The 27556-nt window shown below is 43.1% G+C and overlaps 2 protein-coding genes across 3 annotated transcripts in view; one reads left to right on the forward strand and one right to left on the reverse strand.

Moving 5' to 3' along the window:
• LOC135494469 (protein O-mannosyl-transferase TMTC4-like) overlaps positions 1 to 8380 on the forward strand; it is a 30543-nt gene extending 22163 nt beyond the window's left edge. For both annotated transcript variants that reach the window (XM_064782482.1, XM_064782483.1), the window contains exon 13: positions 765 to 8380. In XM_064782482.1, coding sequence (XP_064638552.1) covers positions 765 to 1087 — 323 coding nt within the window. In that variant the 3' untranslated portion in view covers positions 1088 to 8380. The remainder of the gene's footprint in view (positions 1 to 764) is intronic.
• Positions 8381 to 17441: 9061 nt separating this feature from the next.
• LOC135494893 (protein IWS1 homolog) lies at positions 17442 to 27556 on the reverse strand. Its single transcript, XM_064783206.1, has 13 exons — positions 27428 to 27556; positions 27014 to 27081; positions 25075 to 26762; positions 24817 to 24883; positions 24557 to 24708; positions 23620 to 23773; positions 23124 to 23206; positions 22709 to 22760; positions 22311 to 22388; positions 21308 to 21425; positions 20260 to 20428; positions 19667 to 19787; positions 17442 to 18464 (listed from the first exon to the last, which is right to left on the reverse strand). Exons 1-13 carry the CDS (start codon positions 27444 to 27446, stop codon positions 18339 to 18341), a joined length of 2895 nt encoding a protein of 964 aa, XP_064639276.1. The 5' UTR covers positions 27447 to 27556; the 3' UTR covers positions 17442 to 18338.

The raw sequence follows: 27556 nt of genomic DNA on the forward strand, positions 1-27556 counted from the left end.
GACTTTTTCTTGTCCTGAATTGAGAGCCGAACTCATTAATATTAAAGTAAAGTCTCCAGCTCGCCAAACAGGGTAGATTTTTTACCTGGCAAGCCCGGCTGGCCGAACAGGGTGGCTTTTTAGTGCTGTTTGGCAAGCGGCTCTCCAAACAGGACAAAAAAAGATGCCTGTTCGGCAAGCGGCTTGCCAAATAGACCTGGCCAATTATTTTTACCCTATGTATGACATCCTCAATTATAGAGTATAATTCGAGATGCATTTTCGTTAACTGCCTGAATCACTCAATCAACAGATATCATGTCTGGTATCAAGAATGTAGGAGGGGTTGCTACATGACATTTCATTCATAGCACTGGTTCATTTAATGCACTGGTTAGATTCCTTTGTATGTACAGTGGAACCTCCCTTAGCGGACACCTCTCTATTAAGGACAACCTCTCAATTAATGACACTAGGTTTGGTCCCAAATTGGTGGTTTCCATTCAATTTGACCTCTCTAATCAGGACACCTCTCTATTAAGGACAACCTCTCAATTAAGGACACTAGGTTTGGTCCCGAATTTGTGGTTCCATTCAATTTGACCTCTCTAATCAGGACACCTCTCTATTAAGGACAGCACTTGACAATCCCGAGGGTGTCCTTAATAGAGAGGTTTTAATGTGTTACTACTGGACCTCTTTAAGGACCATAAGTGTAGAAGTCGCCATTATTATGATTTTCGTGTAAATGTGCGGTACTCATTGTCATCTTAATCCATCTTCAGGACGACTCGAGGATGCCATTTACATCGGCCAGCAAGCCCTGCAGCACCTACCGAACGACCCTCAGATCAACTACCAGATGGCGAACATTTACGGCAAGAAAGAAAAGTACAGGGAGAGCGAACGTCATTTCTTACGGGCGATACAAGTCAAAGACACGGCGTTGTTCCAGACGAATTTAGGCGTCCTCTATCACCGCTGGGGGAAGTATTCCAAGGCGGAAAAGGCCTATGTGAGATCACTCGAACTCGATTCTAGTCTACAGAATTCTGCGCATGAGTATCTCGGTATGGTGAGAAAGAAATTGAAGAAGAAGGCGGGATGAGGAGACGTGAAGTCTCAGATTATTGTTCAGCTGTCATATCAGTAGATTCTATTGTTGACTGAAGGGTCAGTTTGAGTCGTCCCTGGCCATTTCAGTAGCGAACGGGATTCCGCATTGGCACATGTTGAATTATTACATGTATTATTGTGTCACTAACTAGATGCAAAAGGGCGATAGCGCTATGCCAGGTGAGCGTTATGCTAGGTGATAGCGCTATGCTAGGTGATAGCGCTATGCTAGGTGATAGCGCTATGCTAGGTGATAGCGCTTTGCTAGGTGATAGCGCTATGCTAGGTGATAGCGCTATGCTAGGTGATAGCGCTATGCTAGGTGATAGCGTTATGCTAGGTGATAGCGCTATGCTAGGTGATAGCGCTATGGAGTAATACCATCCAAGTCATCCGATATGTCATTTCATACATTTTATACGAAACCATCTCCTCCAGCGTAGTCTGGGTTCAATTTTGATTGACACATTGCTCATTGATTGATTGGTTGATTTGGATAGTGCATTATCGTGACTTTTATACTACATCAGTTTTCTTGACCGATAATGGTACCATTGTAGAGGTAAAACACCGTGCAAACAAGCACTTTTTATCGCGTTGACCTGCGATTATTATCGTTTTGGGGAGCGAGAAAATGATTTCTTGTCTGCAAGTAAAACTAATCTTTGCTGGTTTAGACATTTATACCAGGTCGCAGCTATGACCGATGCTTCTCCTGACCAGCGATTTTTGTTGCTGCAATAAAAATTGCTGGTTTATGCTATATACCTGAATAAAAAATACTACATATATTATTTTATGCTGGGATTTGAATTTTGAAATTGTGATAAATGCATTTGTATATTCAAATGAAGAACTTGATGTTAATTTATGATAATGATATATTTTTATAGGAGAAATGACGTGAAAGATTCAATTCCGAATTTAAATCCAAGCATGGTAGAACGATATTTATCGGAGTGTATTTCAGAAATGATCAACAGGCCTGCTTTGGGATGATATAAAGTTATAGGCTTAGTTTTCTACCATGTCACAAATGCGTTTTTCTTTAAATGGACACTTTTGTTTTGGTTTCACATGACGTCTGCTAGAATTATAGATCTGAGTGTTTAGAAAGGTCAAGAAATAAACTGCCAGTATATGTGTTCTCATAATTTTTTTATGGTAGATAAATATTGGATAAATGATGCCAATATGCACAGAATAATGATAATTATATTCAATAAATAATGAAATGATTTCAATTTTAATCTATTTGAACTCTGTAACTACATTCCTGTTTCTATGACCATGTACATTTCTATTTGAAATATTGTTTACAATAAGTGTTTGAAATGTACAATCTACACGGTAATGATCTTTACATGTATCTATCTCTTTCCTTTGTCTATCCTATCTCTCTGTTGTAACCATTTTAAATCAAGATTTTTCAATATTGTGACATACACTAGGCAATTTTTGAGCACTACAGTCCAAGTCACAAATGACGTCCCGTAAATCGCGTCAGTGGGGCATCATTGATGCGCTACCCAGAGCGCAATTCGCACGTAGGTCGAGCATAATATACAGTGGAACCTCCCTTGGCGGACACCTCTCTATTAAGGACAAACTCTCTATTAAGGACAATCTCTCTATTAAGGACAAACTCTCTATTAAGGACAACCTCTCTATCAAGGACACTAGTTTTGGTCCCAAATTGGTTGTTTCTATTCAATTTGACCTCTCTAATCAGGACACCTCTCTATGAGAGATAAGCGCATCACTGGTGCATCATTGTCATGCAACTCGCGCATCACTGATGCGAAGCAGGAGGGATGTCAAATGTGATTTGGACTGTACTTTTTCATCGCAGTTAAACTTGTTGAATCAACTGTGTAAAAGTTTACCTGCTCTTGTGAAAGTAGTCACATGAGGTCAACAAGAATAAGACATTGCCATTTTTCGAAGGATGTCTGTTTTTTCGACAAATACATGTATGAGTTCTGATGTATGAAATCGACATAAAAATGGTTATGATATTCAATTTAACATCAATGCAATAAATGTCATCTTTTGCACTTTTCGGTGCATATACATAACCTATGCAAGCTTCGATCAACTAAGAGTTGGTGTCGTAAAGGTGTACAAATTGCTCAATTTGGTAGTAAGATTGGTACCGATGTTCGAAATAAATATTCCCCAAGTTTACATCCCAAACTGCAGCTCTTCACCTTACCATTTGGGTCTTCAACCCTCGGGAGATATAAGGCCAGATAGTGTGGTTTCACTTAAAGGGTAACTCGTGTCAAATTTCACCATATAATGTTTTAGCTGTTTTTGACAAATGACTACGTCACTTTCTCATAAATCGGTAAGGTTTTCAAATCGAAATGCACATTTTCTAGAAATTGATGGTTTAATCCCACCCGGACGGCTCGCTTCGATGCCATTTTCGTTGATGACGTCACAACATGAACATTTTTGCGGTCGCGGTGGTTTACATTCAGCGATTTTATAATAAATCTAATCAAAAAATGGAAATTTGAGCTTTACATTTGTGATCAATAATTAAAAACGGACGTATTTCCGCAAAGTTGTAAATCACATCATAGTATCACTTTAAAGTGCTCAACAAGGCATGTCAATAAAATACTGAACTACAGTAGAACCTCCCTTAGCGGACACCTCTCTATTAAGGACATCCTCTCTATTAAGGACCCACGTTTTGGTCCCAAATTGGGTGTTTCCATTCAATTTGACCTCTCTAATCAGGACACCTCTCTATTGAGGACAGCACTTATCAGTCCGAAGGGTGTCCTTAATAGAGAGGTTCTACTGTATACATTTTCGCTTTTGTTGCTGGCCAGGCTGTTTCTTTTCAGATATTTTCACAAATTGTGGAAATAGAGGTGTGAAAGTTTGGCGGTTAAACTCTCTTTAAATATTTCATTTTCAAATTCAATTTCTAAGTCTTTCCTCTTTTATTTGTTTTCCTGGTGATTTTTTTGGTGTATTCAGTTCAAATATCAAAAGAGTATAATAAATGGATGTAAAATTTTACGAACACACAATTGCTCAAACATTGTCAAATAATGATAACATGTCAAATAATAGGAAATATGATATTGATGTAAAAATAATAACAACTGCTCAAGTAAAGCTTGCAATAATTCCATGACTGCATAGTAAAGTTTTTTTAACCGATTTATTATGTGTACATTTCAGACACTGAATAGGTTGTTAATTTCTTCGTGAAAGAATTTCTGAATTAGGCGAGGGAAATGCAAAGTACTTTAATAAAAAAGTGCTATAAAAAAACTTACAAAATAACATTTATGGTAATTAGAATATGATTTTCCCAAATAAAATTGGTTTCACACTAGTTAATAATTTAGCCATCATGTCTCGAAAAAAATATGTGTCATTGCATATCACTGTAGTGCATAATGATTCGCTGTACATAATTAGTTAGTATTTTTAGGGCTTATAATGCAATATATGAATTCCTTCTTTTTCAATATGTAGATATTTATAAGCTTCATATTTTGCATTTAGATTGTTTATTTGTTCAGTATAAAGACTAGTACAGTAGAACCTCTCTATTGAGGACACCCCAGGACTGACATATGCTGTCCTTATTGGCGAGGTGTCCTGATTAGCGAGGTCAAATCGAACGGAAACAACCAATTTGGGACCATAACTTGTGTCCTTGATAGAGAGGGTGTCCTTAATACAGAGGTGTCCGCAAAGGGAGGTTCTACTGTAGTTCTTTGGTTACTATTTGTAGGTTATTTTGTGTTAAATCTGTAAAATGTGACCCATTAGAGAAACTTCCCTCCGCACAAGATTTGTCCGATCTCCATATTGCCCAGACCTCTGAAATCAATCAAGGTATCAATGAAATCAGGGTTAATCATATTTGGCAAAAGTAAGAAGTCACTGTGGTGTAGTGGCACGGACTTTTGACTGGCGGTCAAGAGGTCCCTGGTTCGATCCCCACTGTCGGTATGAGACTGTAGGCAAGTCTCTTTGTCTCACTCGCCTCACTCCACCCAGGCATAAAATGGGCCCAAGCCAGATATGCTCAGGTTGTGACACTGGTTTAGCAGCTCATCTGAGGCCTACTGAAAGATTTCAGGACAGACCAGAATTAAATTGTAAAGTCGGATGATTACCTTTCATAATTGATATCAAACTATAATACAATACAATACAATTTAATATTTATAACGCGCCTTTCCAGGTCGCCCTGCTCAAAGCGCGGGAAAAAAACCTCCTACTAAATACCGTAGTGTTTTTTGAAAAGCCAGGATTTTAAAGCGGTCTTGAATGAATTGATGGTTGGGATTGATCTTATTTCAGATGGTAAATTATTCCAAAGTTTTGGGGCAGCCACGGAGAAGCTTCGGTCCCCATAACGTGATTTTGAGCGTGGGACAATGAGAAGCTCTGAGGAGGACGACCTGGTCTGACGCGCTCTGGTCTGATTATGCAGCAGACAAGACAGATATGCCCAAACCTTTAACTTTAATAACTACTGGTGTGAAAATTCACGTTCCTTTTAACTTATTATTTAAATTTGGTTCATATAAGTATTACACTAGGTATCGGGAAAAAAAATTCTTAATTTTTTATTAGAATTTTTTTTCCCCTTGATGATATTGACTGGCCATAATGTGCTTAACAGGGTAAAATAAGTTTGTTAAATTTACATGTACATTTGTTTCTCAGTGAAAATTTTGTTGTATTGTTTGAGCGGTAGAGCACTTTGTCAAAATCAGTTGTTATTTTGTGCGTGATGGTGTTTGTTCTGTGAAGTGTTTTGTCTATTTAAAGGGGGACTATAGGCAGGAGCTAGTGGTATCAGTTGGAGGTCTCCAAGCGACTAATAGCCACAGTAAAGGAACTGGCTTTGTAAAGACATAGAGGCACCAGGGCCCGTATAGAGGCACCAGGCACCAGTCACATGATAGAGGCACCGGGCACCAGGGCCCGAAAACTCATGTTATCCCCGACGGCTCTCCTTAAGGACATTATCTCTTCCAGTTAAACCCATTAACATTTTCATGTTAAGACTTAACGCCTCCATTAAAGCTACAAGTAATGTTTTTTTGAACAACTCAACCCTGTTGACGACTTTGTGTAACTTTATAATTGGGCCCCTTGGCTCCTCCCTATAATCTCCCTTTAAATGGTGTATTTTTAAAAGTGATGTGATGTTCATATGTAAACTGGGTGTAACTTTTACAATTGGTACATGTACAAATATTTCAAACTACTTAACATAAATAATGTTCTCAAATTGGTGAAGTGGGTGTTTTATATTCAGTTAATGGCTCCCGAAAGGCGCGTTTGACAATTTTTTCACCAAATAGTACCACTGCTCAAATCTGTACAATTTGATATTGTTTTGTGATGGTGGTGATCTCTTTACAGTTTGTCCCTTGAAATCAGTCCGCCATGTTTCTGTCGTTGTTCGTGGCTCTCCATATTGCCGAGAGAGATATTTCCAGCGAGACGATCCCTGGTGATAATTTCTGGCTTTATAACGGTGGCATTGTTATGCTAAAACTGTCAACGACCAAATTTTTGTGTCTTTTGATTTTTGCGATTTGCAAGATTTAAAAAAATTTGATGTTTAACGATTTTTATTTTGGAAGATTCTGAAATTTCTTTTGGTTTTTCCAATCAGAAATGTTTTTCAAAAACTTTTATTTTCAACTCTCGCTTTTTTGTGAAATCTTCAAAGATTTGGTGGTTTCCAGTATAGAACATCTTTTTGACTCAATATCCTTGCCGACATGCGCATGAATTGAAAATGATGTCACTGGCGTAAACATGAATCAAAGGTGAGGTGTAAGGGGCTGAGCTGTGCTTAATATATACCATGTCTGAAGTCCAATGTCATGATTATTTTCTTCATGCAGCGCTATTGAATTGAAGAAAAATAGTCACTCATAGAGTGGAGAACGACAATAACACAGCAATATGGTGTACTGATACTGTAGTTTGTAGTAACTGACTTAATCAAAATTAGACCATAGAGTATTTAGATTTTAAATTTCCATCAAGTCTGCCAAAAAAACTGATGCATTTTATAACAAAATGTTACCGAGATTTTGGCAGACTAAAGTGGAACACACAGTAGTTGTGGACGCAAATTATTTGTTGGTAGTTCACATGATTATTTTATAGAGTTTTAGAAAATAGTTCTAATGTTTGTGATGTTCTATGTTTCTCTAGAGAGATTTGGTCTCAGATTTTACAGTCCTGGTCACAATTGACATTTCCACTGCTTCGCTTAAGCTGTGTACAGTATGCGCTGGTGCTATGTTACCTGTGTGCTGGTTGTGTGCATTTCTCAGTGAAGGCGATCCTGTCCAAAAGGTGCACATGAAATATTAAGTTTAGCGCCTCCTCACATGTAGATTGTGGTCAGATCTTTTGTGTAGGTTGCATATACACGAATTAAGGGATGTCAGTTGTGAGTGGGACTGTATGTACGTTTAGTTTAGTTGTATCTTCTTATACAGGTGGGTAGGCTACTTAAAGGGGGACTATAGGCAGGAGATACTGTAGGGGATTAAATTGGTAGTTTTCATTTGATTTCATATCCTCAAACAAGTGACTTCATGTCCTCACATAAGCATGAATAGTTTCAATGTAATGTGAGATTGGAGAGACCTCTATTGACAAGTAACTTAATCAGGCGTAACCTGTCTCCTGCCTATAGTCTCCCTTTAAAATAAAAGTATGATAAAATTAGAATCCTTATTGGCTATTGGGTGAATCTTATTGGAGAAAATTATAAAATAATGTCAGCATGGTTTGGGAAACTTAACAGGTTAAATGGATGTCTGTATTCTTTGACCATCATAAACATTGTAGATTTCTTATAAACTTGATATAACAATAATGCTGTTATTTTCACCGAGGTTTTAAAGTATGATTTACCCGTCAAATTCCATGATGATAGTTCAACTGTTGAGTGGACACCTGAATTACCAATCTGAGCAGGTTGGGGTAGATACTAGACCCTTTTGGTCAATTCATAGATTAACCCCATTTTTCTATCATCACCAAGACAGAATAATAACAGTAGAACCTCACTATTAAGGCAACCCTTGGGACTGACATATGCTGTCCATATAAGAGAGGTGTCCTGATTACAGAGAAGTTCCACTGTAGCTTTAGGACTAAAGATTGATGAGCAATTATACAAGTTTTGACAAGCCCTGTAATTATTTCAACAACTGCTGTACATTTTGAAATCTGGTAATTTCTATAACCCACAGTTTAATAAAGGAATTTTTCTACTGAAAGAAAGTATTCATTTTTTGTTGGCAGCTTTAAATACTGGAAAGGAGACATCCTTCCCCAATCACCTCATTTTGAAGGGAAAAAACCTGTTAGCTGAAGAGAAGGCAAAAATCTCCCGAGACATGTTTGAATCCTGTATAGCCAGCTGGCAGAGGTAATTATGTAAGAATCGATAACCAGCTGGAAGAGTACTCAGTCCTTTCGGCATGAAGCCCCCATGTACCTGGGACACCGTCAAGATCCCTCTGCCTCTGGCAAGACATTTCTCTAACTCATACAGGCCCAGGTAACCGACTTGGCTACTAAGTATTACATGTATACTTGTTGTAGCGAATGTACCTGTGGTAGCCCATATACCTGGGAAACCATCAAGAAGACCCTTCTGCCTCGGGTAGAGCTTCTATCTCACTGTGTCATTGAAGATAGGCCAAAATACCCTACTGTCTTGGAGAAGCTCCTGTACCTTGGATATCAGGACCCTTTTGCTTTTGGTAGAGCTTCTGTTTCACTGTCCTTTTGACGACAGGCCCATGTCCCCACATTGGATAGGGATCCCATCCCTACCCAAGTATGGCAAGAATCTCTAAAACGGACCTCTGCTTTTGATATAAGGGTAAGGGGCAATCTAAATTACTCACACAGCATGAGAAGGCGCTCCACCTTTGATGCAGGGACTGTCGCAATCTGTCCTCACACAGCAAGACGGAGCTCCACCTTTGATACAGGGACTGTCGCAATCTGTCCTCACACAGCAAGACGGAGCTCCGCCTTTGATACAGGGACTGTCGCAATCTGTCCTCACACAGCAAGACGGAGCTCCGCCTTTGACACAGGGACTGTCGCAATCTGTCCTCACAAAGCAAGACAGAGCTCCTCCTTTGATGCAGGGACTGTCTGAATCTGTCCACACACAGCAAGACGGAGCTCCGTCTTTGATACAGGGACTGTCGCAATCTGTCCTCACACAGCAAGACGGAGCTCCACCTTTGATACAGGGACTGTCGCAATCTGTCCTCACACAGCAAGACGGAGCTCTACCTTTGATACAGGGACTGTCGCAATCTGTCCTCACACAGCAAGACGGAGCTCCGCCTTTGATACAGGGACTGTCGCAATCTGTCCTCACACAGCAAGACGGAGCTCCGCCTTTGACACAGGGACTGTCGCAATCTGTCCTCACAAAGCAAGACGGAGCTCCGCCTTTGATACAGGGACAGTCGCAATCTGTGCTCACAAAGCAAGACGGAGCCCCGCCTTTGATACAGGGACAGTCGCAATCTGTCCTCACAAAGCAAGACGGAGCTCCGCCTTTGACGCAGGGACTGTCGCAATCTGTCCTCACAGGGTAAGAAGGAGCTCCGCCTTTGATACAGAGACTGTCACAATCTGTCCTCACAGAGCAAGACGGAGCTCCGCCTTTATTACAAGTGACTGTCTGAATCTATCCTCACACAGCAAGACGGAGCTCCGCCTTTGATGCAGGGACTGTCGCAATCTGTCCTCACAAAGCAAGACGGAGATCCACCTTTGATACAGGGACTGTCACAATCTGTCCTCACGTAGCAAGACGGATCTCCACCTTTGATACAGGGACTGTCACAATCTGTCCTCACACAGCAAGACGGATCTCCACCTTTGATACAGGGACTGTCGCAATCTGTCCTCACAAAGCAAGACGGAGCTTCGCCTTTGATACAGGGACTTTCACAATCTGTCCTCACACAGCAAGACGGAGCTCCGACTTTGATATAGGGACTGTCTGAAGCTGTCCTCACACAGCAAGACGAAGCTCCGCCTTTGATACAGTGACTGTCGCAATCTGTCCTCACAAAGCAAGACGGGGCTCTGCCTCTGATGCAGGGACTGTCGCAATCTGTCCTTACGTAGCAAGACGGAGCTCAGCCTTTGATGCAGGGACTGTCGCAATCTGTCCTCACAAAGCAAGACGGAGCTCCGCCTATGATACAGGGACTGTCTGAATCTGTCCTCACACAGCAAGACGGATCTCCGCCTATGATACAGGGACTGTCTGAATTGTCCTCACACAGCAAGACGGATCTCCGCCTATGATACAGGGACTGTCTGAATTGTCCTCACACAGCAAGACGGATCACCGCCTTTGATACAGGGACAGTCGCAATCTGTCCTCACACAGCAAGACGGTGCTCCACGTTTGATACAGGGACAGTCGTAATCTGTCCTCACACAGCAAGACGGTGCTCCACCTTTGATACAGGGACAGTCGCAATCTGTCCTCACACAGCAAGACGATGCTCCACCTTTGATACAGGGACAGTCGTAATCTGTCCTCATACAGCAAGACGATGCTCCACCTTTGATACAGGGACAGTCGCAATCTGTCCTCATACAGCAAGACGGTGCTCCACCTTTGATACAGCGACAGTCGTAATCTGTCCTCACACAGCAAGACGGTGCTCCACATTTGATACAGGGACAGTCGCAATCTGTCCTCACACAGCAAGACGATGCTCCACCTTTGATACAGGGACAGTCGCAATCTGTCCTCATACAGCAAGACGGAGCTCCACCTTTGATACAGGGACAGTCGCAATCTGTCCTCACACAGCAAGACGGTGCTCCACCGACAGGAACAGTCGCAATCTGTCCTCACGTAGCAAGATGGAGCTCCTCCTTTGATACTGGGACTGTCGCAATCTGTCCTCACGTAGCAAGATGGAGCTCCGCCTTTGATACAGGGACTGTCGCAATCTGTCCTCATACAGCAAGACGGAGCTCCGCCTTTGATACAGGGACTGTCGCAATCTGTCCTCACGTAGCAAGATGGAGCTCCACCTTTGATGCAGGGACTGTCGCAATCTGTGCTCACGTAGCAAGACGGAGCTCCTCCTTTGATACTGGGACTGTCGCAATCTGTCCTCACACAGCAAGACGGAGCTCCGCCTTTGACACAGGGACTGTCGCAATCTGTCCTCACTCAGCTGGACGGAGATCTGCCTTTGATACAGGGACTGTCACAATCTGTCCTCACTCAGCTGGACGGAGATTCGCCTTTGATACAGGGACGCCTTTGATACAAGGACTGTCGCAATCTGTCCTCAAAAGGCAAGTCGGAGCTCCGCCTTTGATACAGGGTCTGTCGAAATCTGTCCTCACACAGCAAGAGGGAGCTCTGCCTTTGATACAGGGACTGTCGCAATATGTCCTCACGCAGCAAGACGGAGCTCCTCCTTTGATTCAGGGACTGTCGCAATCTGTCCTCACACAGCAAGACGGAGCTCCACCTTTGATGCAGGGACTGTATAAAGCCAAATTTCCTCAATGCAGGGACAGTCTGGATCGGTCGACGCACAGTAAGACGGGTTCAGTGATAAAGGTATCAGGCTGTTTCGCTACATTGCCAGTTCGCTACAAGTCGTTTCGCTACATGTGGCGGTCGTTTCGCTACATGGTAGGTCGTTTCGCTACATGGATGGAGTCGTTTCGCTACATGATGGGTATGGTCGTTTCGCTACATGGAGGACGTTTCGCTACATGGGTGGAGTCGTTTCGCTACATGGATGTAGTCATTATTTTTACTCTATTTTACCCTACTATAATTCCCGGTGGTGACTACAAATTTATTATAGCACAGTTTGCCGGTAAAAAAACTTATACGGTTTGATGGCGCGCAAGGGGTACTTGTCGTCCTGGCCTGGGTTAGGCCACATAAAAAAAAGAGTTGGTGATCGTCCCCGCCCGCCCCTACGAAAAACGCCCGGCCCCATTTTTTGTTAAAATCCTAAAAAAGTTGGTATAATGTTCTCTGCTATAGGGTCAGAATTGCATGGTTGGAATCTCTATGAAATTTCCTATCAAATGACACCAAACATGTCTGTTTAGGTTTATTGTACCCAGAGATATTTACTTGATTTGAGCGAAAGATTGCTCCTATAGCGCCACTAAGAGCGTCAGTGTCATACACTGTGTATACTACAATGGTCGGGAGGACTGGTTCCCATGCCATCATATTTACAATATCTTGAAGTATTGAACTGTGAGAATTTTGAAAGAGATCAGTCCACCAACAGCTATACCCGTCGAACTTTGGGACATTTTTTTTGGGACACCCGATATATATGCATTGAGCTGCCTCAAATTAATTGTTCCATCATTTGACCGTATATCTATATATACAGATGGATGATGAGATTTATACTTAAATGAACTCTCAATATATACCGTGCTTTGCGTGAATTTATTGCAAAAGCTGAGTTTGTCGATTTATTTCTTTATTTTTATTACTTGCTTAGAAATATCTATAGGCCATGCACATTTGTCTCTTTTACATTTTTGAGGGCCCTGAAAAGGGCCGTATATTAATGCTGCACCAAAGGCCTAGCGCCTCCTAAGGATACCGCCCCGGATTTCTCGTGCCAGTCTATGTTGTTATTGATTGACAGGGGTCATTCAAACGCACTCCAACGCAGATTTGGAGGCCTTTGCAAGGCCTTCGCGTTGGCTCGCTCGTCTCCACCCATGTAGCGAAACGTCCTCCATGTAGCGAAACGACCATACCCATTATGTAGCGAAACGACTCCACCCATCGCTCGTCTCCACCCATGTAGCGAAACGACCTACCATGTAGCGAAACGACCGCCACATGTAGCGAAACGACTTGTAGCGAACTGGCAATGTAGCGAAACGACAGTAATTCCATAAAAAGACGGGTTCAATGACTGAAGACACCGATATATTTAAGTGTCACAACCTTCCTCAAGCTATCTGTCCTCAATGCATGGACTCCCTGAATCTGTCCTCGCACAACAAGACAGGTTCTGTGACGAAATGCATCCATGTAAGTGTCACAATCTTTCTCAGGTCGTCTGTCCTAAGTGGAGGGACTGTCTGGATCTGTCCTCACACAACAAGACGAGTTCAGTGACCAAAGGCATCGATGTAAGTGTCACAATCAGTGACAAGCTATTTGTCCACAATGCAGTGACTCTCAGGACCTGTCCTCTCACAGTGAGACGGGCTTCGAGATAAAGGGATCGGTGTAAGAGTCACAATCTTTCTCAAGCCAGCTGTCCTCAATGGAGGGACTCTCTGGATCAATCCTCTCACAACAAGACACGTTCAATGACTGAAGACATCGATATATTAAAGTGTCACAATCTTTCTCAAGCTATTGTCCTCAATGCAGGGATTCCCTGAATCTGTCCTCACACAGTGAGACGGGTTTCGTGATAAAGGGATCGGTGTAAGAGTCACAATCTTTCTCAAGCCAACTGTCCTCAATGGAGGGACTCTCTGGATCAATCCTCTCACAACAAGACACGTTCAATGACTGAAGACATCGATATATTAAAGTGTCACAATCTTTCTCAAGCTATTGTCCTCAATGCAGGGATTCCCTGAATCTGTCCTCACACAGTGAGACGGGTTTCGTGATAAAGGGATCGGTGTAAGAGTCACAATCTTTCTCAAGCCAACTGTCCTCAATGGAGGGACTCTCTGGATCAATCCTCTCATAACAAGACGGGTTCAGTGACTGAAGACATCGATGTATTAAAGTGTCACAATCTTTCTCAGGTCGTCTGTCCTCAGTGCAGGGACTGTCTGGATCTGTCCTCACACAACAAGACGAGTTCAGTGACTGAAGATTACAGTGTAGATGTCACAATCTTTCTGAGGCCATCTGTTCTTAATGCAGGGACTCTCTGATTCTCTCCTCCCTGAATCAGTCCTCCCATAACAAGACAGGTTCAGTGACCAAAGGCATTGGTGTACGTGTCACAATCGATGACAAGCTATTTGTCCTCAATGCAGGGAGTTTCTGGATCTCACCTCTCACAGTGAGACGGGCTTCGTGATAAAGGGATCGGTGTAAGAGTCACAATCTTTCTCAAGCCAACTGTCCTCAATCCAGTGACTCTCTGGATCAATCCTCTCACAACAAGACGGGTTCAATGACAGAAGACATCGATATATTAAAGTGTCACAATCTTTCTCAAGCTATCTGTCCTCAATGCAGGGATTCCCTGAATCTGTCCTCGCACTGCTAGACAGGTTCAGTGACCAAAGGCATCGATATAAGTGTCACAATCTTTCTCAGGTCGTCTGTCTTCAGTGCAGGGACTGTCTGGATCTGTCCTCACACAACAAGACGAGTTCAGTGACTTAAGATTACAGTGTAGGTGTCACAATCTTTCTGAGGCCATCTGTTCTCAATGCAGGGACTCTCTGGTTCTCTCCTCCCTGAATCTGTCCTCCCACAACAAGACAGGTTCATTGACCAAAGGCATCGATGTAAGTATCACAATCGGTGACAGGCTATTAGTCCTCAATCCAGGGACTCTCTGAATCTGTCCTCTCTGAATATGTCTTCCGAAAACAAGACAGGTTCAGTGACAAAAGGCATCGATGTTTGTGTCACAATCAGTGATAAGCTATTGTCCTCAATGCAGGGACTCTCAGATCTGTCCTCTCACAGTGAGACGGGCTTCGTGATAAAGGGATCGGTATAAGAGTCACAATCTTTCTCAAGCCAACTGTCCTCAATGGAGGGACTCTCTGGATCAATCCTCTCACAACAATACGGGTTCAATGACTGAAGACATCGATATATTTAAGTGTCACAATCTTTCTCAAGCTATCTGTCCTCAATGCAGGGACTGTCTGGATCTGTCCTCGCAGTGCAAGACAGGTTCAGTGACCAAAGGCATCGATGTAAGTGTCACAATCGGTGACAAGCTATCTGTCCTCAATGCAGGGAGTCTCTGGATCTGTTCTCGCACAGCAAGACAGGTTCAGTGACCAAAGGCATCGATGTAAGTGTCACAATCTTTCTCAGGTCGTCTGTCCTCAGTGCAGGGACTGTCTGGAACTGTCCTCACACAACAAGACGAGTTCAGTGACTTGAGATTACAGTGTAGGTGGCACAATCTTTCTGATGCGATCTGTTCTCAATGCAGGGACTCTCTGATTCTCTCCTTCCTGAATCTGTCCTCAATGCAGGGAGTCTCTGGATCTGTCCTCGCACTGCAAGACAGGTTCAGTGACCAAAGGCATCGATGTAAGTGTCACAATCGGTGACAAGCTATCTGTCCTCAATGCAGGGAGTCTCTGGATCTGTCCTCGCACCGCAAGACAGGTTCAGTGACCAAAGGCATCGATGTAAGTGTCACAATCGGTGACAAGCTATCTGTCCTCAATGCAGGGAGTCTCTGGATCTGTCCTCGCACCGCAAGACAGGTTCAGTGACCAAAGGCATCGATATAAGTGTCACAATCTTTCTCAGGTCGTCTGTCCTCAGTGCAGGGACTGTCTGGATCTGTCCTCACACAACAAGACGAGTTCAGTGACTTAAGATTACAGTGTAGATGTCACAATCTTTCTGAGGCCATCTGTTCTCAATGCAGGGACTCTCTGATTCTCTCCTCCCTGAATCTGTCCTCCAACAACAAGACAGGTTCATTGACCAAAGGCATTGATGTAAGTGTCACAATCAGTGACAAGCTATTTGTCCACAATGCAGGGAGTTTCTGGATCTGTCCTCTCACAGTGAGACGGGCTTCGTGATAAAGGGATCGGTGTAAGAGCGACAATCTTTCTCAAGCCAACTGTCCTCAATGGAGGGACTCTCTGGATCAATCCTCTCATAACAAGACGGGTTCAATGACTGAAGACATCGATATATTAAAGTGTCACAACCTTTCTCAAGCTATCTGTTCTCAATGCAGGGATTCTCGGAATCTGTCCTCGCACTGCAAGACAGGTTCAGTGACCAAAGACATCGATGTAAGTGTCACAATCATTCTCAGGTCGTCTGTCCTCAGTGCAGGGACTGTCTGGATCTGTCCTCACACAACAAGACGAGTTCAGTGACTTAAGATTACAGTGTAGGTGGCACAATCTTTCTGATGCGATCTGTTCTCAATGCAGGGACTCTCTGATTCTCTCCTTCCTGAATCTGTCCTCAATGCAGGGATTCCCTGAATCTGTCCTCTCACAACAAGACAGGTTCAGTGACCAAAGGCATCGATGTAAGTGTCACAATCGGTGACAAGCTATTTGTCCTCAATGCAGGGACTCTCTGGATCTGTCCTCTCACAGTGGGACGGGTTCAATGACTGAAGACACCAATATATTTAAGTGTCACAACCTTCCTCAAGCTATCTATCCTCAGTGCAGGGACTCTCTGAATCTGTCCTCGCACTGCAAGACAGGTTCAGTGACCAAAGGCATCGATGTAAGTGTCACAATCTTTCTCAGGGTGTCTGTCCTCAGTGGAGGGACTGTCTGGATCTATCCTCACACAACAAGACGAGTTCAGTAACTTAAAACATCAGTGGAGGTGTCACACAATCTTTCTGAAGCCATCTGTCCTCAATGCAGGGACTCTCTGAATCTGTCCTCCGACAACAAGACAGGTTCATTGACCAAAGGCATCGATGTAAGTGTCACAATCGGTGACAAGCTATTTGTCCTCAATGCAGGGAGTCTCTGGATCTGTCCTCTCACAACAAGGCGGGTTCAATGACAGAAGACATCAATATATTAAAGTGTCACATTCTTTCTCAAACTATGTGTCCTCAATGCAGAGATTCCCTGAATCTGTCCTCGCACTGCAAGACAGGTTCAGTGACCAAAGGCATCGATTTAGTGTCACTATCTTTCTGCATTAGTGAAGGTGTCACAGTCTTCCTCAAGCTATCTGTCCTCCTCAATGCAGGGACTCTCAGGATCTGTCCTCGCACAGCAAGACAGGTTTTTGTGACCAAAGACAAGTGTCACAATCTTCCTGAAGCTATCTGTTGCATCCTCTCACAGCAAGACGGAGGTTGTTTTACGACCTGTCTCATTGTATATGTCCTGAATACAGGGATTCCCTGAATCTGTCCTTGGAGTCAGGCAGGGATACTATCACAATTTGTGCAAAGTCATCCATTCTGAATAAAGGGACAGCCTGAATCAGTCCTGGGAGTGCTCACAACAAACTGAGATCTCGAAGACGGGCCATCGTACCCCATGAGAGAGAAACCGAGGAGAAAAACATACATTTGTTTACTTTTTGTTTATTTTACAAATACTGCGGACAAAATCCAAAATTAGCAACATTTTCTCAAATCAACTGAAGCCCTCCTGTGAGTGTGCTGAAGCAACTTATAAACATCTCTAAGCACAATGAATCCCCCTCCCCCCACCACCCATAAACTTTTGAGAAAATGCTAGTAACTTGAGACTACTCAGGAGATATATTTGATGGCGAATGACTTTTCCGTGTCACAAAATACACAAAATATTTGACATCTGTACAACCATGCTCAAGTTCATACTGCACTTACCAAAACATATAAAGCAAGCCTCATATTTTTTGAGTAAACCTACATGTACAGATAAGATATGTATTTCCAGGAGGCGTACTCATCATAATTGTAAATCATCGGCACCTCTGATTAGATTTTTCTCTAAACCTTTCCTCGATTCATCAGCAGGTTAGGTATGCAAGATCATCAGGCATGCCAATGTAAGGGTACATACACCTAAGGTGGTCAAAATTTCTCAAGTTTTTACAGGCACGTTTTCAAGATTTCAACGTTTCTTTGACATTTCAAGCTCTGGAATGAGAAGCTTTGGAAAATGCTTTATTCAAGAATCTGCGTGGACTCATAAACTACAGAGACTGTTGACATAGGAAATGCAAACTTTTACACTTGCTGAAAATAAAGATAAGACCACGAATCCACACTTTTCCATTGACTTCCATCATGAGAAAATAGAACTTCTCAAATAACGAATATACAATCCATGCATGGATGAGCAACTACATGTACAAATTTCCCACGGGTTTCCGAGATGATAATGACCTACACAAACCATGCACTGTCTGCACTGGTTATCCGTTTGACTAAAATCCTGACGTGAATATCCCACAAATGCTTCAAAAATAGAAACCCAGTCCTTTCAAAGGCTGCAAAACACTATAAAGACATCTTGTTTCCTTCGATACTGATTTTAACGGCACGTTGTGATTTTAATTGTTTTTTCATCTCGGCGAAATTTCTCACGTGTTTATCCATGCGAGACGGCTTCTTTTTCTTTGACATCTGAAACGAGAAACAAGAATCAAGAAACGTTAGAGAATATTTGTACATTATAGGGGTCATACTAATTCCCGACCTACCCCGACTTTTCCCGACATTTACCGACTTGCGGAAAATGCTGCCAAAATATAGTGTATTAATCATCAGAATATTTATATTTGTACTGTTTACATACATATACAGCACGTCTGTTAATTTCAAAACTTTTGAACGATGCTAAGTTGAGCACATCAACTCCAATAATTACATCTATTTACCAACCGCAATTATTTTCTGCAGGTCGGTAATCTTTGTTAGTTGTGGTTGTCGCTTCTTGTAAACTGTACATGCATAGCGCATATGCTCATGTTCGGCCTTGCGGTTGGTAAATAGATGTAATTATTGGAGTTGATTTGCTCAACTTAGCATCGTTCAAATGTCTTGAAATTAACAGACGTGCTGTATATGTATGTAAACAGTACAAATATAAATATTCTGATGATTAATACACTATATTTTGGCAACATTTTCCGCAAGTCGGTAAATGTCGGGAAAAGTCGGGGTAGGTCGGGAATTAGTATAACCGCATTATAGGCATCCTATTCCTGATTTCCACCAAGTCTTGCATAAAAATAACGTCAAAACTCATACAAAAGTGATGTCACGTCTTTGCCACAACAACGCAATACCACAGCAGTAGTCAGTGCTACGAAGTGGTAGTCTCAGCTTTTGTAGTATTCTATTGAAGGGCACAGAGCCGTAACTGCAACCTGGCTAAACTAAATAGGATTTTTACAACATTGTCCTATATGCAAGGGTTTCCAAATCGAAATTCTAAAGCCCAATTTATCCAGCGGTCGTAGTGAAGTTAGGGATCGATTAGAGGGAACTTGATCTCCTAAGTTGTGATTATCACTTTGAGAGGTGAAAGCCTCGTCCCAAGTCATTGCGCCTCTGCCAATTCCTGGCGTGTAGCTACGCTGACCGGAGCGATCGACCACCCAAATATCACGAGCTCTCGCAGGGAGGCGCGTGGTATTACCAGGCTGAAAGAGGTGACATCGAGTTACATTTCTAAAGCACCTCCACAAAATGTCTATTACATTCTAACCATTCAAATCTTTTAACGAAATAAAAAGCACATCATCCCAATAATCCTTTTAGAAGTCAAAATGTGTTTTAGGGCATTCGTTTAAGAAGCTACCAAATCTATTCAAAGGTGTTACCTTTATTGGCCCTTCCGCCTCATCCGTATTCCATTTTGGTCGAATAACGTAGTCTTTGTTCGAGGGCTGTGGAACTCGTGCACGCGCAACCCAACCCTTCTCACCAGGCCGTATAGCACCCCTGAAAACAAAGCACGACGCGTTAATCTAGGCCACTTCAGAGCAACCGAGACTTAATAATGTTTATATCCCAAGTTATTCAGGTATCCGCTTTAATAATGAAAGGGCTGATAAATTGGCAGGGAGTGCCACGCATTAAGAAACTCGGACCAGACAGCAGCCGATGCCTTTAGTACCATAGCCACAAACTGCCTGGCAAAGAATGAGAGCCAGACCAAACTTGGTCCATGGAAAGATTGTTGAGAGGGACGTCAACAGAGGAGACTGTGCAAGGGTACTTCCACGAGAGAGAGAAGACGGGTATAAACTCGATTAAAGATAGGTACGAACACCAGTAGAGGGCTCAGAACTCTTTTGGACATGCTTGGGGGAAGAGGGCCAGAGTGGATTCAAGTGCCACAACTCATCTGACGTCACAACAAGATAACATGAGCGTCGTTTTGGCAAATGACGTCATTTCTTAAAGCACCTACTTTTCTTGCCCCTTTAGAGCTTTTTCCATGTCCTGTCTTGGAGTTGCCCCACCCTCAGAGCTCACCCGTCGTTTCTTCGGCAGCTGGTCGTAATCTCTCTGCTCTCTTTCCTCCCGAGAGAGATTTTTATAATTTGACGTCAAGCTGAAAATCGGTCGCGCCCATTCATCTGTAAGAGAGCGATAAGAAAAGCTATGAGGCAAACTTTTTTCCAGGCTTTAAGGGTAACTCGTGTCAAATTTCACCATATAATGTTTTAGCTGTTTTTGACCAATGACTACGTCACTTTCTCATAAATCGGTAACGTTTTCGAATCGAAATGCACATTTTCTAGAAATTGATGGTTTAATCCCGCCCGGACGGCTCGCTTCGATGCCTTTTTCGTTGATGACGTTACAACATGAACATTTTCACGGTCGCAGTGGTTTACATTCAGCGATTTTATTATAAATCTGATCAAAAATGGAAAATTTGAACTTTACATTTGTGATCAACAATTAAAAACGGACGTATTTCCGCAAAGTCGTAAATCACATCACAGTATTACTTTAACTTTTAACCGATGGTGTGAATATGAAGTCAAGTTCACATTGCCAATGCTTGGTTAACTGTAACATGATGGTTTAAGGCATCAAAAGTGTGAGAAATAGTGACAAACATATTTCCAAAAGTGGCTACCGAGGCCGCGCTAATGATGCCATTATAGATAAGACCCCAATTTGGAAGTCAAAATAACATCACTGACCCACGTGACGCATTGTGTCGCTGGCACAACAATATCAGTAGTGAAGCTACATCAACCAAGATCTTATCCAAACGTGGCACATTTTGTCAACAAATTCGTGGCACATTTTGTCAACAAATTCATCAAAGTCCAGGGGATGGATCGACCCCAAATGATGTCACTGCTCAGCCCCAACATCTAAGCATCACATTCCCCTCCCTTTGAACATGATGAGCTAAAACCTTATGATTCATACCCATGTCTCACAAGAGTCTGCAGGTAACCAAGAAGAAACATAACACACCGAACCATCTCGCTACTTACGAATGAGCTTGTTTGTAAATCTTTTATTATTTCGAACTTCTTTCGGATGTTTATGTAAATACATGACAGCTTTCCCTATTCCACTGCTTTTCAGGTAATCACCGTGGATTGGTGGAAACTGAAAAGAGATGATTAAGAAAATTATGAGAATGAAAAAGGCTATTTCGTCCCTAATTATAATTGAGCCTCATAGCCTAGTGGTTTACACTGCTGGCCACCACGCAATAGGGCCCGGGTTCGATCCCGGGGAGAACCCCGGATCGTATGTCTGGATGAACTAGCGTGGCTTTCAAGGAACTAAAATTCCTGGCTCTTCACAGTCCTTCAAATGAGACTCAAAACCGAGGTTCCTTGTACCTGGTGTCTATGCCAGGGCAAGCTAAGACCCCACCAAGTGAGAAACATGAGTAGCTTGCGTGGACTCTATCTCTCTCGCCAAAGTCGGACCACTAGGCCAATAAACCCAATTGGCGCCTAACCGTAGTGGCACGCAGGATACGTTCATCCCGCCTTGGAGGAGGATTACTCCTAGGAGAATGACCCCTCCAAGTGCAGAGCGAACGCTGAAGAAGAAGAAGAAGTCCCTAATTATATTTTACTCTGCTGGCTACCACGAATTAGGCCCGGGTTTGATCCCTAGAGAAAAACCTGGATGGCATTTCTTGATAAACCGTGTAACTTTCAAGGAACTGACATTCTGGCTCTTGCTGACTCCTTCGAATGAGATGTATCCGGTAGAGAGAAAGAGGAAAAACATGAGTTGCATGCGTGAACTCGACTTTTGACTGAAGACAGTCACTAGGCCAATGAACGCAATTGGCATCTAACCAAAGTGGCACTTCATACCCTTATCCCGCCTTGGAGGAGGAATACTCCCTTGAGAATAACACCGCCAAGTGCAAGGCAAAGGCCGAGGGAAAAGAAGGCCGCACCAATTTGACTACTTGATGAACAAGTAACGCCAGAACGCTATTGAAAAGAAAATAAGAAATTTAATTCTTACTTCGACTAATATTTTGAGTAGACCTTCTCTGATATGAAGATGGGGCAGTGATCTGTCCGGAAGCGGAGCAAGCCATTCCTGAAAGGAAACAAATACCTAATAAACATACAACAGGAACTCTCCATTCAAGACACCCTTGGGACACACATATGTTGTCCTTGATTAAGAGGTGTCCTGATTACCGAGGTCAATTTGAGTCATTATCATACTTTTCATTTCGGAAAACTGACACAGCTTACAACTATTTTATCATCGAAAGGTGTCAATTATGTTAATGGGGAGGCCGTTTGAAAGAAAAGGCTCTGTCAGTCGAAGCTCGCCTGTCCAAGAACTGTGGAACTTTGACATTGCTTGCACCCAACCTGATGCAAATGTTGTACTACATGATCTTAACTCACCGTTATAGCACTAAGAATACCACAGTCTAAAAATGCAATCTGGAGATCAGCTCTGAAATGAAACAGAAATGATATCACTTTCAGCAGCGCCCAATGTCCCCAGGAAATATGACAAGATAAGGTTAAGCTCCTCTGAATACTCATGCTCCAGGTGTCAGTCTAACTGCACCAATGTGTCTCCAATTTGGAACTACCCACCTCTCGGATAAAATAGAGACCAGGCAGCCAACAGGGTAATGAAATTGTGGAGCACGGTGGCATTTTAAAGAGTCCAACTTTCAATCCAAGGATAGAATGTGGGTTCAAACCTCAGTCTGGTTATTACGTTATACTTCACAGCACAAGTGAGACCTGTATGAGCTTTTTTAGTTTTTTGCCAAAAAAATGGCAAAAATCAGCAAGTTTTAGTACTCACTTCCGGAGCTGGGACAAAACTAAAGGCAATAATTTCAGTTTTTTTGTTGCTGCTCTTCTTTGGCCATTCAAAATTCTGTCTTCCTGAAAGCAAATTCAACAGCAACGTCATTCATCAGAAAAAGATTGATAATCGTTTGACAACTTTTGAGACAGGACATGCAAAGGCCTATGGGAAAGTAAGACATGTCAATTTAAAGAAACTTGGATTTTTTCCAATAAACTTTCATGGATTGTGGTCAACAAAAACCTTATATGTTACAGAATCTGGGAGTTTCCAGCGAGGTTGGTAAGAGTATGACAAATAGTTCATAGTCTTGGAATTTTTGGCAAGGTTGGCAGAGTTATGACAAAAAGTTTACAGTCTCGGAGTTTTTCAGCAAGGTTGGTAGAAGTTTGACCAAAACTTTATAGTCTTGAGTTTTCAGCAAGGTTGTTTATAAGGTTATGGAAATTGACATATTCTAAGGACGGCACAGTTGTGCATTGTTCATTACCTCAGCTGCCTCTTTCATCTTTTTGATTAAATCTGCGATGAGGTCATCACTGTCGTTGATAGCCTCCCCTTCATCTCGCCTCCTACGTCGTTTTGCTTGATTTTCCGCTTTCTTCTTGGCCATCATCTGGTCAAAGTCCGACGCAAAGATCATGCTACAGCAAGAAAGGATATATGGAGGCAAAAACACAACCTGATCACATAGTCCAGTCAATTTATGATGGCAAAACCTGATCACATAGTCCAGTCAATTTATGAAGGCAAAAACCTGATCACATAGTTCAGTCAATTTATGAAGGAAAAAAACCCTGATCACATAGTTCAGTCAATTTATGAAGGAAAAAACCCCTGATCACATAGTTCAGTCAATTTATGAAGGAAAAAACCCCTGATCACATAGTCCAGTCAATTTATGAAGGAAAAAACCCTGATCACATAGTCCAGTCAATTTGTGAAAACTCCAGGCTGGACCTAGACAGAATTGCAACAGAAATGATCTTGCATTGGGATCCTAAGGCCTACTACATAACATACTAAAAGTCCAAAGAAATCAAATGAGAGATATCAAAAACATGTTGATGACTGTGCAGTCTAAAGGCAAGACACATGTGGTTGTAAATTTCACCTTAACCTTCCTAGGGGTAATATTTCTACCTCTATTCAGCTTAAAAGATAAAGCTATAAAGTTTGTTTAATATAGTGTAAACCCTAATGAAAGGGCCAGCCAGTTTTGGCTTATGAGACACTCTTTACTTCCAAACTCCCATCTCTAATGCCAGGCGCCTGGCGAGAAGGCAGTTTGTACCCTATATTTTACTAGCTGGCGGCTAACCAACCATCTGCATCAGAAAGATGTTACCAGCAGGCCTTGAACCTTTGACCTTCCGTTCACGAGGCGGGCGCCTTAAAACTAGGCCCTCAGGGTCGGCTACACGTACCCACTATCCTCAACGACGCCCATATCGTCGTCATCATCAGACATCTGGGGCAAGACCGCCTCGGGTGGTGGCATATCCTCATCATTGTCCTCGTCATCTGACTCCTTCTCCAGCTGATGTTTCTGGGCTGCTACATCTGCCTCTCGAAAACCCTACAAAGACCACCAGAATGTTATTGATAAATCCTAAACTTTCATTATAGATTTTAACACACGCAGTCCTATCTTCAACTTTAGAGATTTAGAAATTTTTATACTTGCCTCAAATTCTTCATCGCTTTCATCACTTTCTCCAAAAATATCCGCAAGGAGTTCTCCAACTGCCGACCTAAAATGACAAAACAAATACTGTTATCAATTCAATAAATACAATCGTCAAAAGGTAGTGGGTCAAACATCTCAAACTGTCCAAAAAACCAAAGATTCAATAAAACACATCTTCATGACCATTGTTAGAATCTAGTCTGATTTCTTTCTCTAGTTTTTTAAGAAATGCAGAAAAAATGTGTTTGGCCTTACTCTTTATCGCTGTCCCCATCGCTTTTGTCATCAGCTTCATCGTCGAATAAACCCTTTTCACTGCCTTCGTCATCAGACTCGGCCAGGCGCTTCCGTTTCCTCCGCTGAGGTACATCCTCATCGTCACTCCCTGCGCCCGAATGGACACTTCCCGCACCAGACATTGCCTCGTCCCCAGAACCAGCTGGGCTGCCCGACCTTGACCTTCTCGGACTGTGTTCACCTTCACTTCCCGACCTTCGTGGACTGCGTTCGCCTTCACTGCCTGACCTTCGTGGACTCCCTCTACCTTCACTGCCAGACCTTTGTGGACTCCCTCTACCTTCACTGCCAGACCTTTGCGGACTTCCTCTACCTTCACTGCCAGACCTTTGCGGACTCTCTCTACCTTCACTGCCTGACCTTTGTGGACTCCCTCCACCTTCACTGCCTGATCTTCGTGGACTCCGTTGACCCTCACTTCCCGACACTGCCTCACGATCTGATCCCTCACCCTCATCAGGACTTCGCGGAGCCTCATAATCTGGGCTACCGATAGGACTTCTTGGTCCCTCTGCGTCTGATGCTGCCCCTTCATCACCAGAATACTGAGGTGCTACAGGACTTTGCGGGCTCTCTGGTGGAGATCTTGGACTCCCAATATCTGACCGCTGCACTGCTTCATCACCCGAATCCCGTCTCTCTACATCTGAAGCCTGGTCTTCGTCTTCAGTTCCGGACTGTCTCGCTTCGTCACCTGACCCTCGAGCTTCATCACCGGACATCGGTTCATCACCAGATCTACGTCCTTCGTCTCCCGACACTCTCTCACCCTCGGCATCGGAGCCGCGTTCACTTCCTGACCTACGACCCTCACTACCTGACCTGCGATCCTCATTATCTGATCTGTGACCTTCATCCCCCGATTCTGCCTCATTCCCAGAATGTTCAACCTCGGCTTCAGACCCAGACCTCTGCATCTCCTCGGCATCTGAACCTCTTTCTCCTTCACTCCCTGATCTGTGCCCTTCATCACCGGAATGTTGCCCAGCCTCCGAACCCGACCGCTGTCCTTCGTCATCAGAATTCACCCCAGCCTCATCCCCAGACTCTCGATCTGACCTTTGACCCTCATCCCCAGAACCTGCTCTCTCGTCACCAGAACCTCGAGCCATGGCTTCATCCCCAGAATTCACTTCACGCTCATCATCGGAATCTCGAGCTCTTTCAACTTCTTGTTCATCATCTGAATCACGGCCACGTTCATCATCAGAGTCACGTGCCCGTTCGTCGTCAGAGTCACGTGCCCGTTCATCATCTGAGTCACGTGCATGATCATCATCTGAGTTAAGCACGCGTTCATTATCTGATTCATGAACACGTTCATCATCTGAGTCACGTGCATGTTCATCGCCTGACGGCTGTGCCTCATCTCCAGATTCCATATGAACATCATTCTCCGACGCTACACCATTATCATAAGCCACGTGGTCCTCAGGATCATACTCCTGTTCACCTCCAGAGTGAGCCACATGTTCATCATCTGATCCAGGTTCCATCTCATTGCCAGAATCACGTTCCCGGTCTCCTCCATCCGAGTGGTCCATCTGTTCGTCATCCGAACCATGGTTGGAATCTTCTGCACCAGAGTGAGCTACTTGCTCTTCATCCGACCCAACTTCTCGTCCCGACCCAGAGTCAGAATGTGCCTGAAGACAGAAAAAGTTCTTTAACAAAAGGAAACGTGGCACATTGAATGGACTGTCCACTGCCTATAGTCCCCCTTTAAGGCTACAATGGGGATATCATTTTCATCAGGACGTGGGATGACATTTCAAGCATAATTTTAGTTGACAACAAAGAATTTAAAGGAGGTCTAAGCATTCGGGGTGTCACAGGAGACGGAGTCAGGTTTATAAATTGGCTCGACTGTAACAACTATGGCATGTGACTTCTTTACCTGTTCACCACCTTCTAATTCGTCATGTTCGTCCTGAAGTGGTGTAGATCCACCGCTCTGTGAGCCATCTGAAAAATAAAGAGCAGATTCAATCATCACTGTACTGTACCACGTCCGAAAATAGGTCACTACATTACAAAGCTTTCATTTTCTTCGATTGGTGGTACGTTTGACAAGATCATCATCAGCTTACCAATGTCATAAAAGCTTTTTTTGGGGGAAAATATCTACATCTATTCATCAGCAAAACCCTGCCGATATCGCCTAAGCTCAACTGCCAGATGTCCGGAAATTTCGACTTTTTTTGTACATATTGCGACATTGTTCACTCGTCCGGATTTCGATATTTTTCACGAGCAGCATCAAAAGCGGGGCGATTCTTCCAAAACGACCGGGCAAACCAATTTTTCATACCTGATTCGTTGGCATCCATATCTCTAGGGTTCGCACCAATATTTCAGTTGGTTACAGACAGCAACAGTAGTTGCGAAAATCGACTTTTATTGTCAGAGAAATATTACATGAGTGTGTAGATTTGCTTCA

Source organism: Lineus longissimus, chromosome 10, assembly GCF_910592395.1.
Source record: "Lineus longissimus chromosome 10, tnLinLong1.2, whole genome shotgun sequence".
Taxonomy (NCBI): Eukaryota; Metazoa; Nemertea; class Pilidiophora; order Heteronemertea; family Lineidae; genus Lineus; species Lineus longissimus.

What these genes read in the sequence shown, in the direction of transcription:
- LOC135494893 (XM_064783206.1), bottom strand. An exon ending in AATTAGAAGGTGGTGAACAG is followed by an intron (nt 26,763 to 27,013) that starts GTAAAGAAGTCA and finishes TTCTGTCTTCAG; the next exon opens with GCACATTCTGACTCTGGGTC. An exon ending in GATGGGGACAGCGATAAAGA is followed by an intron (nt 24,884 to 25,074) that starts GTAAGGCCAAAC and finishes TTGTCATTTTAG; the next exon opens with GTCGGCAGTTGGAGAACTCC.